The sequence below is a fragment of the Eurosta solidaginis genome, chromosome 3 (genome assembly GCF_040869045.1).
Source record: "Eurosta solidaginis isolate ZX-2024a chromosome 3, ASM4086904v1, whole genome shotgun sequence".
NCBI classification, from domain to species: Eukaryota; Metazoa; Arthropoda; class Insecta; order Diptera; family Tephritidae; genus Eurosta; species Eurosta solidaginis.
Window position 1 is genome coordinate 249,350,133 of NC_090321.1, and position 13,882 is coordinate 249,364,014.

Sequence of the window (13,882 nt, forward strand, 5' to 3'; positions counted from 1 at the left end):
CGAAAATGGGTGTGGCACCGCCCTTTTTATGACTAAGCAATTTTCTATGTTTCGGGAGCCATAACTCAAAGGAAAATTAACGGATCGTAATAAAATTGGGTGCACGAATTTTCCCTATAGTAGAAAATATTTTCATTAAAAATGGACGGGATCGGTTAAGGACTACGGCAGCTTAGATGTTAAACAAGTTTAAAAGGGTCGCAGACTAGAATAATAGCTATAACTTAGCAAAAAATAGTTTTGAATTAATGATATTTCAGTTATCAAGTTTTATTGTAAGAAGAAATGGGGAGATATTTGTTTTAAACGGGCGGTGCCACGTGTTATGTAGAAAAGTAGTTTATCTGAATTTCTGAAATGAAATGTGCAATTGAAGCTCACGCTGAGTATATAATGTTCGGTTATACCCGAACTTAGACACCTTTACTTGTTAATTTTAATATAGAATTTGTTCCTCTAACAACAGTATTCCTATGGTCCAACCCCTTTGAAATAACACGATTTTTTGGACCACCGTTACAAGACTTTAATGAAAATTGGTGAGTTCTCCCCCTATTGAATGAAGCAAAGCATTTTTAACGTAGCAAAATAGGGAGGTAAAACCTTCAGGTAATAGTCCGAAGGGTAGTGGATATATGTATAGCCGGGAAAGAACTGACAACTGCGTAATACTACCCATAACTTTCAAGGATTGACTTTGCCGCTACTACAACGACCACCTACGGATCTATAACAGCCAATCGGGGTTTCAGGAAGGCTTTTTTAAATTGATTCTGCAGAAACTTTGTTGTATGGGAAAAAATGTGTCAAGCAAAAGATCAGGAAAAGTCGAACTACATCTGAAAAAAAGAAGGATTCAACGCATCTTACTAGTGCTAGTCACGTTAGTGTGCTCCGACATAAATTCAAAACTGGAGGACTTTTTTTAACTCGCGTTTAAATGGTCCTCATAGCTTTCCATAGACAAGTTTTCCAAAGTACCAAAAAACTATTTAGTAATGAGTAGAGCGACCCCATAAACATATTACGTCCGCTGACTAGTTCATGTTAAACGAGAGCCCGAATACGAAGACCATCCAGCTTAGAGGATAGTCCTTTCCTTTTAGTCCACTTCATTCATTTAGAAAAAGAGATGGAAAGAAGCTTGGCTACACTTACTGTTGCTAACTGCCCTCAGTTATGGGTAGGAAGGATGAATGATGCGCTCTATTCCGCAATTTTTTTATGATGATGACTTTGCACTCATATAATTTTCTTCACTTATCTCACCAGATCTCAGTGATTTGGAAAAGGTTTCGGTGTATTTCAACTTTTCAAACACTAGTGTATAATAGCATCAATAGCATAAGTAATTTAACCGCTAAAACAACACAAACACTCCTTACATCCGCATAGATATTATTACAAAAAATTTACTCACACAAAGGCACCACATTTCTCTAAAGGACTTAATACAAAGACAATTGACCTTCACCATGCTTTCACATAAAACTTCGATATCATGCAATAGAGCAGCAATGAAATGAAATAAGTATGTCCGCTGAGACTTTTGGCGGTTTGCGCAGCACTGTTTTGAATAGCTACATACGTACGATGTACATAGCTGAAGGGCGGCGTGCAAAGTTTCACATGCTTCTTAGCTTAATAAGCAACTAAATGTTCAAGCTCTTCGACCAACATTGGTTTCCTGCCTATTTTGACTTTTCTTCTAATTGCAAAAACATTTTTCTAAAATTTGGATATTGCTTTGCACGGGGCGTGAACCTAAGATCTTCAATGTGGTAGCCGGAGCACGCTACCATCACACCACGGCAGCCGCCGTCACTACTATTTATTGGTTATATCAACTAAGTTGAGACATTCAAATTATTGTAATTTGCATGCCGTGGTACGCCCAATCTGACATTGTTCTACGCCCATTCCCTATAAATTTCAATGCGATAAAGAATTTTCATTTGCTGTCGCAGCAAAAGTTTATTATTTAACTTTTTTAAGAACTTTTTTTGGTTTTTGCTATGTCCTTGGTATTGTTTTGGTTGGAAAAATAAAGCAAGTATTTGCTTTGTACTTTAGGGTAGATCAATTTGCGAAAAGGATTTCCTTCAACAACATTACCTTTAACAGATTCAGATTTAATTGAAAGTACTAAGAAAATCGAAAGCCAATTGTAAAGCTTGCGTAGCTTTGCTCTTAAAGCCTTCGTCCTAATAGAGATCAGTATAATGACAGCTGTTTTGGATATGGACATTTGTGATACTTGTTTCGTTTTGTGAACTCGGCCCTTACAAGTCGTGAGGACAAATATATTTTAACGAATTTAGTGCAATCCCGCTTATTTGCAACCTTCTACTAACGTTCGTATCGATAAACTGTTGAATAAATAACTGCAATATTCAATAATGCAAAATGGTCTTTATTAGAGTACTTCACAATAACGCTTATACTTCGCAACCAATAGCGTGCTTAAATCAAACTGATTACTGCTTACTCAGCTTTAAAACCTTTTATACTCTGTGATGTCTCGTTCCCATACTTCTAGGCGTTTATTCTTCTAGAATTTACTACTTGTTTACCAGCTATAAACTCAGTTCAGGCTCAGCAGATTCGTTCAACAAAGCTCTGTTTGGTTTTCTTGCCATTTTTCTCCAAATTCCATACTTTTATGAAAACATTAGTGAACAGTTTACTTGGAAGTGTTCTTTCTTTCATTTTCATCACGAACTACCTGTTTGAGCACCAGATGGTGGCGTTACCTATTATACAACCAGATATTTCCTAGTTTAACGCCAAAATAGCAACTTCCTATTTGTGCACCACCTATCGAGAGATAGGTCTTTAGACCTTTACGTCGACAATGGAAGTGATATTTGAAATCCTCTGCCTTCTCATGTTGTTGTTGTAGCAGTGCTTCGCTCCATCCAATAGGTGCGACCGATCACAAATTTTCATCAATATTCTCTAACGGGAGTCCAAAAAAACTTGCTATTTCAACAGGGGTGGAGCATAATGGGAGGGGTGTTAGAGGCGTTGGTTCCACAATATAGCTAAAGAGATGGTTGGTGTCATGTGGGGACACATTACAATCAGGACATATGTTTTGTATGTAGAGGTTGATTCTGAATAGGTAAGAGTTTAACCTGTTACAGTATCCAGATCGAAGCTGAGCTAGGGTGAGTCGCGTTTCTCTAGGGAGAGTGCGTTCCTCTTCTACTAGCTTAGGGTATTGTTCTTTGAGTACAGTATTCACCGGACAATTTCTGACATAGAGGTCCGACGCCTGTTTGTGGAGTTCACTGAGGACCTGCTTGTGTTTTTTAGCTTCATTCGGCTGTGTTCTCATATGCCGTATTTCCTCATAATGCTTACGGAGGTGACTCCTTAAGCCACTAGGCGGTGTTGGCTCATCAACAAGATGTCTTTTGGGATGCCCAAGTTTCTGGGTATTCAACAGGAACTGTTTGTTTAGCATTTCATTTCCCTCCCTAATGTGGAGTATTCTCGCCTCATTAGGTAGATGGTGTTCTGAGGTCATAAGAAGAAAACCCGTCGCGGTTCTGAGGGCGGTATTTTGGCAGGCCTATAGCTTCTTCCAGTGAGTAGTCTTTAGGCTTGGCGACCATATCGGGGACGCGTAGCATGCAATCGGCTGGCCAATTGCTTTGTAAGTGGTAATCGATCCCAATCTCCTTTCTCATCCCTACATCTTATAAAACGATGATTTCTTGGTGCTGTCATTGACGGAGAGTCAGCGCGATATGATACTTCATGCGGAGATATACAAAAATGGGTAAATCTTTCTAGTCGCACCCTAATTTAAGCTCTAAATTAATTTGAAATTTATGCGCAAGGCTAAACAGCCGAACTAAGTCGAACCTAAACTAAGCAGTATGTCTAATGCTATCCAAACGCTCCTTCGTTCGACTATTACATTACATGCTATTTTATTATTTTATGACATTTTCCATTATTTAGTTTCGCTAACCGCATTACCCCGCCCCCTCACAAAGATTTTGACTTTCATTTTGATCCTTTGCTCGTTCAATTGTTCTATTCACGCGCGCTACAACTTTAGTCCTTTTTTTGGTACAATATTTTCTTCTTTGTTTAAATTTGGCATTGTTTATACAGAATTACGTATAACGGCGCTGTAAGTAAAAGCGGGTACTAAGGGACTACATATCAACGAATACAGGGTGTGGGAGAATAAACTTAATACATACACATTTCTTTGGTTGGTAATCTAGAAAATCTGAGCTAAGAATGTGACAACGATGATTCAAGTAATTATAATTAATTATTATGTATATATATTTGGTATATATAGGTATTTTATAAAGCAATATACACTAACAAAGCAATATATGTACATAAATTACAGCATATAATTTGTTATTGTTATTTTTCATTTTTACTTACAATATCGTCCAAGTTGTTCGTCGGCTCCTTCATACCATGTCGTAAATGGGCAAGCACAGCAATCTGCAAAATTTAATAGAAGAAAAAAGCATTGAAAATAAGTTTAATGCTGGAGTATATTTTCATACGTAAAAATACACTGCTCGTCATATGAATAGGTTTACGTAGGTAAATGCATAATTGCTTGACCCATTTTTAAATCTAACAGCATCTGTCTTTCTTATTTCGCGATAATACGTATCAGCTCGAAACATAGACTAAGATCAAGTTCTTTCCCACTTAACTCCCTCTACATAGAGGTAACTTCCCCTTATTTACTTCCGTTGCGTTTCGATGGAAAAACTTTCCGAGAGGAATAATAAAACTGTTTTAGAAAAAAAACGACATATGAAAGATTAAGTAAGAAATCAGGTAAGCGTTTAACGAAGAGAGAAAGAGAGAGAGAGAGTTCGGAAGAGAGGAATAACAAGAGAGAGATATAAAGATAAAGTGAGGGATGTTTATGTAGAAATGTGGTGACAGAGAAAGGAAGGATGGAAGCAAATAAGGAGTAGAGGTGTAAGAAAAAAGGGGAAATAGAAGATTAAGAGTAAGCAATTTATGGTTTTTGAAAGCTTTGGATGTATCCAAGTTCGAACAAGACATGGCCTGTTACATTTGTTATGAAATAGAGCCCTTATAACGACGATATCGAAAGCGCAGGGCTGTCTTACGACTATTTTTTTTTTTTATTATTATTATTATTGGTTAGGTACTGGTATGAATATCAGAACTAACTAAAAGAGCATTGGCAGGCCATCAACTCGGATTGGAAATAGCTTGCAACAACTTCACTCAAATTAATTGGTGATTTCACCAAATTGATATAAAATCGATAGATTTTTGCAATAACATCCATAGATTTTTTACAGCATATCGATAACTTTTTGTTAACTTTTTGAAAATTCTTAGATTACAAATCAATTAATTGTCAATAACAAACCGATAAATCGTCAATAAAAATCGGTAGCCTAGTGATAACTTTTATTATCGATAGCAAATATAAAACGCTTCGATAACAAATAGATAGCTCGTCTATATATGCCTCGTCGGTAACACCTAACTCGCCGTTAACACTTCGATAAGAGATTTTCGCTCATATCCATTATTTTTATACGCAGCTGAGCAGAGCTCACAGAGTACATTAATTTTGTTCGCATAACGATACCCCGTAACGGCATAAACTAATCGAGATAGATATAGACTTCTATATATCAAAATGATCTGGGCGAAAGAAGAAATTCATTTAGCCATGTGCGTCCGTCCGTCCGTCCATAAACACGATAACTTGAGTAAATTTTGAGGTATCTTAATGAAATTTGGTATGTAAGTTCATAGGCACTCAACTCAGATCGCTATTTAAAATGAACGAAATCGTACTATAACCACGCCCACTTTCTCGATATCGAAAATTACGAAAATTTCAAAAACCGAAAAAGCGCGATAATTCATTACGAAAGCCGGATAAAGCGATGAAACTTGGTATGTGGGTTGACCTTATGAGGCAGAATAGAAAATTAGTAAAATTTTAGACAATGGGCATGGCACCGCCCACTTTTAAAAGAAGGTAATTTAAAAGTTTTGCAAGCTGTAATTTGGTAGCTGAGTATCTAATGTTCGGTTACACCCGAATTTAGCCTTCCTTACTTATTCTGTAATGACCACATCGGAAACGATACTCTAAAGCGAATGGCAGAGTGCTCACTATAAGCTATGCTAGGCGTGAACCAATTTATATTTTCATATATTTTACAAGCTTTCTAGCACTCTGACATATTTTCATATTTTCATATCTTTCTATCTTTAAATTAAAGCAACGCTTCTCGCTTCCACTCTGTCCTCAGTCTAAACAACAGTTAAGAGAATCGCAAGTATAGATTCAAACATTAACGAAGCCTTATTTGGACATCAAGCCTATACTAGAGCAACCGCAAGCGTAATTTTAACCATATCAATGTCGTAAATGTAACCTTAACTGAACCTGTAAGGAGGCTTATCAGTAGGCCCCTTATTGTGCCTTAACCGCAAACACTCCGCCTGAAAGGGACTCTTGTTCGATATGAACGTGGTACGCCCCGGTAATATGCACATGATGGAAGCATTTTTATGCCGCTCTACAGACATGCCTTATCGCGGGTATTTCATAAGCTCATGCACTCAGTAAAGAGGTGTACGCTCCGTAAATTTTGACTACGTCTTGTTGTTGTTGATTCCTTAACTGTAAAAACATTCCAGTACCAGAATCCTTTGATACTATCCGACATGCCATCTCCTAAGCCGCTTAAACGGCTAGGGGGCCAAGACGTGATCAAACAGAAGATTTTGTAGCCAAAGCGTGCCGATCTCAGTTCGGCAAAAGACTGCATATATCCGTCGCTATTCGTACGCTTCGGCATAGCGTTTTTTCCTATTAAAACAACAACAACATATACTTCTTTGTACGTTCGTATTTCTGGGATTTTGTTGCTCTAATTTGGTTGATTTACACTCGCTGAGTCTTTTTGTTGACGTCTAAAAATTTGTACTTTCTTATTTAATTTAATTTTTTACAATCAGGGTCGCACCGTGGCAGTGGTTTAGCAAGTCCCTCGAGAATATTTTTTCACAAAAATTTCTCAGCATAGCAGAAACCTTACGGAGTTGGCATAAAACATGAAGCAAACATTTATTTGGGTTATAAAGCTTTGTGGCCCTTTTATTAATATGAAACGCTCAAGTCTCCAAAAACTGGTTCCAGTATGAATGTCTTAGGTTCCATGAACCTATTCAGCTGACCGACATTGTATCTAAAATCATTCAAAATATGCAAATTGTGGGTTGACGTACAAAAATTATCATGGGATTAATTAAGCTATGGAAGCGTTGTTCTTGATGATGATAATGATGATGATGATTGTGATGATACTGGTGAAGTTTTTGTGTTTGCTTTTGTTCCCAACTAATGATCTTGCAGTGGAAATGACGAAGATGGTAGGTATTTGAAGCACACCAAATCCCGCCTATGAATTCAACTGGTGCTACTTTCCCAAAGCTATTTGCATTTAAATATCGTTTGTAGACAACAATTAAAACAAGTAAAGAAGGCTAAGTTCGGGTGTAACCGAATATTACATACTCAGCTGAAAGCTTTGGAGACAAAATAAGGGAAAATCGCCATGTAGGAAAATAAACCTAGGGTAACCCTGGAATGTGTTTTTATGACATGGGTATCAAATGAAAGGTATTAAAGAGTATTTTAAAATGGAGTGCGCCATAGTTCTATAGGTGGACGCCTTTTCGAAATATCGCCATAAAGGTGGACAAGGGGTGACTCTAGAATGTGTTTGTATGATATGGGTATCAAATTAAAGGTATTAATGAGGGTTTTAAAAGGGAGTAGCCTAGTCGTATATGTGAAGGCGTTTTCGTGATATCGACCAAAATGTGGACCAGGGTACCCCTAATTTATTTATATATGCAATACCACGAACAGTATACCTGCCATGATTCCAAGGGCTTTTGATTTCGCCCTACAGGACTTTTTCATTTTCTCCTACTTAATATGGTAGGTGTCACACCCATTTTACAAATTTTTTTCTAAAGTTATACTTTGCGTCAAACAACCAATCTAATCACCATGTTTCATCCTTCTTTTCGTATTTGGTATAGAATTATGGCATATTTTTTTTTCATTTTTCGAAATTTTCGATATCGAAAAAGTGGGCGTGGTCATAGTCGGATTTCGCCCGTTTTTAATACCAAGATAAAATGAGTTGAGATAAGTACGTGAACTATGTTTAGTAAAGATATATCGATTTTTGTTCAAGTTATCGTGTTAACGGCCGAGCGGAGGGACAGACGGTCGACTGTGTATAAAAACTGGGCGTGGCTTCAACCGATTTCGCCCATTTATAACAGAAAACAGTTACCATCATAGAAGCAATGCTCTTACCAAATTTCACATGGATTGGTAAATTTTTGTTCGACTTATGACATTAAAAGTATTCTAGACAAATTTTCGATATCGAAAATGTGGGCGTTAGGCCGGGTCGATTTGTGGGTAGGCAAAAAAATCGCCCATTGCTCTGTGAAAATCATATTCTAGGGATCAAAATAAGAAACTTTGCCGAAGGAACCATACCTCTATAACGAATTCAAATGTCCCCCCCCCCCCCCCCCCCCCCCCCCCCTTTGGGTTGTAAGGGCAAGTTGTGAAAAATCCCAGTTTGAAATGCCTATGTTTCTTTTTTTCTTTTTGGAGTTTATTTTTCTCTTTAGAAATTTATTTAGTCAGAACATATGTAAATGAAAAAATGAATTTAACTTAGTAATAGAAAAGAAATTAAAAAAAAACTATTAGAAATTTGCGTTTTTACAACCCCCTTTTAAAACCAAGGCATCACTGTGGTGCATTTGCATGTCGTAAACATAGTTGTGTGGGTTTTTTATTCAACCGTTTTAAAAAATGAAGGTATCACTGTGACATAATTGCAGATCGTAAAATTGCTTGTGTTGTTTTTTTTAAGCCACCACAAGACACAGCAGGTAGAATTGAAGTTGCCCCTACCCAAAAGTTCGACCCAGAGGGCGGACATCAGAATTCCTTTTAGAGGTATAGTTCCTTCGGCAAATTTTCTTATTTTGATCCCTAGAATACGAGTCTCACAGAGCAATGAGCGATTTTTAAATCGACCCGCCCTAGTGGGCGTGGTTATAGTCCGATTTCTTTCATTTTAAATAGCGATCTGAGATGAGTACCCAGGAACCTACATACCAAATTTCATCAAGAAAGCTCTAAATTTATTCAAGGTATCGTGTTCACGGACAGACAGCCGAACGGACGAACGGACGGACATGGCTAAATGGATTTCTTTTTTCGCCCAGATCATTTTGATATATATAAGTCTATATCTATCTCGATTAGTTTATGCCGTTACGGGGTACCGTTATGCGAACAAAATTAATATACTCTGTGAAATCTGCTCAGCTGAGTATAAAAATAAGTCTCCGTTCGCGCCCATTAAGTTGTGAGCACGTGGCATTGAGGTAGTAGAAAGAAACTTAATTTTTTTTTTTTTGCTAACAATATTTTCCCATTAATGGTATGGTTGCTGCCTCGCGTTTGCTTCGCCAAAACACTGATATGGTTAGTTAGGCACGTAGCGCAATGCTTACCATTCCAGTTGATTCGGTTATTTAGCGTAGAGTGTGTGCTGGTGTTATTATTGCCATTGTCATTGCCAAAGTCGCAGTCTTGCCCGCTTCTTGTCCATTCAACCTACCAACACGCGATTGCAGGCGATTTAATTTTGCTTGCTCATTTCCGCTTTCTGGGCAATGTTTGGAAAATCGTTTTAGAACTTTTTTATTTATATGATTTTTTGTTTACCTCAGTATGGCAGAAAGGTGCATTAACCCTTAATTAGAGATGTAAATATGTCAGTCTTCCCAAAACGGATGTAGCGTTAGGGTCGCTATGGGGTATTCGCTTGTCTTTGCTTTACTGCTATTGCCTCCGCGCCATTGACAGCCGTACACATTGGAAGCTGTAAAAGAAGAAATAGCCCAAAAGTTTGCTGGGCATGGCATTCCACTTGGAAGCTCAATTTTGCACCAGGAGACGTTCACTGAGTTGATTAGTAGATGTCGGAGGGCGAGATCTTCGTTGATTCTTTGAATTGACATCAGTATCTATCAGATTACGCGGCATACTATCCTATCCTTCTTGATAAAATTTAAATTTCGAAATGCCCTATGGGCACCACAGATGTATATATGAATAAGACCGCGCCAAGATTCTTTCTCCAAAGTCAATGATGATGTGGAACTATAACTTTTATATTTTTTTATGTGTAATCCGTTTTACTCACGGTATGGTGTGATGGTAGCGTGCTCCGCCTACCACAACGAAAATCTTGGGTTCACGCCCCGGGCAAAGCAAATCAAAATTTTAGAAACAAGTTTTTTTCAATTAGAAGAACATTTGTCTAAGTAGGGTCGCCCCTCGGCAGTGTATGGCAAGCACTCCGAGTGTATTTCTGCCATGAAAAGCTTTTTAGTGAAAACTCTTCGCAGGTTGTCGCACCTTACATTTATTTATTTTTTTATGTGGAAATCAATAATGTAAGCGTAAGCCAGGGTGTCGTCTTTGGAAGTGGTATGTAATAGGGTGAAATACAGAATGTAAGCATATGTGGAGTTACTACATTGTAGTGTAATGTGGGAACGGTGTACGTGGTAGAGTTGACATAAGCGAAATCATACAGTATAGTTCTTTCTTTTAAAGGAAACAAAAAAAGAAGGGAGAGGAGTGAAAATGGACTATCCATTTGTCATTGAAGTTTTAGCGGTTGGTTATTGTTAAAATATCGTTTTGTTATAGGCCTTTTTTCGGTTTGTAATCATAAGAGTTATCGACTTGTTATTGAAAAATTATCGATACCTGGTTAAAAAGTTATCAGTGTCTTAATGAAAGGTATTTTTAAAAATGGTGTCGATATGTTATAAAAGTTATCGCTCCTGATATCTAAAAGTTATTCATTTGTTATCGATGTGTTACCAATTTGTCATAGATGTATTGTCGATTCGTTATTGGACAGTTTATAATCAGTTATCAAGTCGTTATCGATATGATAGCAAAAAATTTTCAATTTCTAATTGGTGTTTTACAAACTTTGTATAAGCGTGCTATTCACGACCCATCTTTGTTTTAGAAACAGTCACCGACAAAACTTAACTATAAAATCGATGACACGTCTGCAACCCGTTGATTACAAGCCGATAGGAAGCCAATAGGCGTCCGATGACTTGGTGATAACAAACCGATAATACCTCGCTATCGATAATAAACCGACAATAGCACAATAAATAGTTGATATCGGTTCTTGCCGATAAAATGCAGATACAGATGCTGCATTCTCCAAAAATCCGAATTTATTTGTTTTAGGTAAATGTTAAATTTCAACCCTAGGGCAAGATCTAGTTAGGTTAAAAGCATTAGTTTTCTAGACATACACCTGCATGTTTGCACATCGAACTTGACGAGTAATTGGTACTTACGTCTTTTTTTTAAATCTAAAGGTTATCAGCAATGACATTTTAATATAACTCGAACCTGTAATGGATTGACATAGTTTTATACTCAGCTGAACAGAGCTCACAGAGTATATTAATTTTGTTTGCATAACGGTACCCCGTAAGGGCATAAACTAATCGAGATAGATATAGACTTCTATATATTAAAATGATCTGGGCGAAAAAATAAATTCATTTAGCCATGTCCGTGAAAACGATAACTTGAATAAATTTGGAGGTATCTTAATGAAATTTGGTATGTAAGTTCATGGGCACTAATCTCAGATCGCTATTTAAAATGAACGTCATCGGACTATAACCACTCCCACTTTTTCGGTTTTTCGAAATTTTCGATATCCAAAAAGTGGGAGTGGTTATAGTCCGATGACGTTCACTTTAAATAGCGATCTGAGATTAATTCATTAATTCATTACCAAAGACGGATAAAGCGATGAAACTTAGTAGGAGGGTTGACATTGTGACGCAGAATAGAAAATTAGTAAATTTTGGGGCAATGGGCGTGACACCGCCCACTTTAAAAAGAAGGTAATTTAAAAATATTGCAAGCTGTAATTTGGCAGTCGTTGGAAATGTCATGATGAAATTTGGCAGTAACGTTACGCCTATTACTATATGTGTATAAAAATTAGCAAAATCATATGACGAACACGCCCACTTTTTAAAAAAAGAAATTTAGAAGTCAAATTTTAACAAAGAATTGAATATCTTTACAGTATATAAGTAAATTATTTCAACATTCAACTCCAACATTTGTCTCCAAGAGCTTTGGTTAAGTATGTAATATTCGGTTACACCCGTACTTAGCCTTCCTTACTTGTTATATCTGTAGCTTTCTCAAATGCGGAAGTCGTAGTACTCAATTAAGTTTGTAGGAGTGCCATCATGATTTTCCATCATATTTGTAATTTGACAATTGTCATTTCTTCTAAGAATAACTGTAAATTGTGAATACTTTATTATTTATTATTGTCATATGGCGAAAGTTTCAAGTTGTAACGAACATTCACATAAACATAGTCAATTAATTAATAGAAGCATTCGTTGCAAAATTGTTTGCACATGCCATTCACTTAAACTTTAATTATAGCAACAAGATATAGTAGAAGTAGCTACATTAGGCCGATTCAGAAAAATGTTTAGTTTTTCCTTTAAAAAAGTTTTATTTCGATAACAAAAGAGGCCTCTACATATGTAAACTCCTTCTATCAACTTTAAGGTGGTACGCATGAGACTAATGTTAATTTTAGAAGCCCACAAACTAACCATGAATTTTAGTTGTTTTCGAAAAGCAGAAGCATTTTTAACGAATCGTCAAGCCGACATATGTCTCGATTAAACCATGTAAATCTCATCAAAGCCTTTTCTCGCAGGAGTGGGATTGAACCCGCACTCCTACGATGATCGATCTGTTGACAAAGATATGTGATCAAAGTGCGTCCTGTCGTCAATTAATTGCGCTCCATTTTTATATTTTTATTCCTCATAAATGTTTTTACAATTTCTATGTCAAAACTTTTAAATCAAAGTTCAGCAAGAATATGTCTTTACATAAAGACACATTTCTCGCAAAGTTTTGTCTCTTTATATAAAGGAACTGCTTAAAATTGTTTATTTTGTTTTTATTTAAAACATTCACTCATCATTCCAGTGCCATTTGCAGGTGGGGAATGCTCGCAACCACAAACAAATAAACAGTAACTCTTTTATTGACGATGAAGATATGTATGTAAGTAATTGTTATTGACGAAATTGCTGCTACAACTTTCATTGCTGCATTTGAAATCATCGAATCGAATCGAATTTAGTTTCGCAATCAACATTTAAATAATTCAAATGTCAAATCGTGCAGCTTGCTTTGCTTGTGTTTAAGTGACTTAAACTATGAACATTTTTCTTTCGTTTCTTTCATTAGCCATAGAGTGCGGTTGTAATTCTCAACTGGTTAGTGAAATATTCTAAGGACATAGTTTAAATTTTTTATTCCAAATGGGGGTTTTCGAAAGCAGAATAAGGTGGCTCAACCCGCAGCCAATACCTTAGAGTCCCCAGTGCTCGCCCCCAATAAATACATAAAAAGGTGTAACAGGTGTTTAGCATCCTCTGTTTTTCTAAGAGAACAAATAAATAAAATAAACATAAAACAAGTAAAGGTGTCTAAGTTCGGGTGTAACCGAACATTATAAACTCAGCGTGAGCTTCAACTGCGCATTTAATTTCAGATAAATAACTTTTCTACATAACACGTGGCACCAACCGTTTAAAAAAAATGTCTCCCCATTTCCTCTTACAATAAAACTTGATAAGTGAAATATCATTGATTCTAAACTATTTTTGCTAAGTTATAGCTTATTAT

The 13,882-nt window shown here is 36.6% G+C and overlaps 1 protein-coding gene across 24 annotated transcripts in view; it reads right to left on the reverse strand.

The window, feature by feature from the left end:
* ASPP (Ankyrin-repeat, SH3-domain, and Proline-rich-region containing Protein) overlaps positions 1-13,882 on the reverse strand; it is a 504,012-nt gene that overhangs the window by 223,761 nt on the left and 266,369 nt on the right. For all 24 annotated transcript variants that reach the window (XM_067775871.1, XM_067775886.1, XM_067775888.1 and 21 more), the window contains one exon: positions 4,417-4,479. In XM_067775871.1, the coding sequence (XP_067631972.1) occupies positions 4,417-4,449 (33 nt within the window). In that variant the 5' untranslated portion in view covers positions 4,450-4,479. The remainder of the gene's footprint in view (positions 1-4,416; positions 4,480-13,882) is intronic.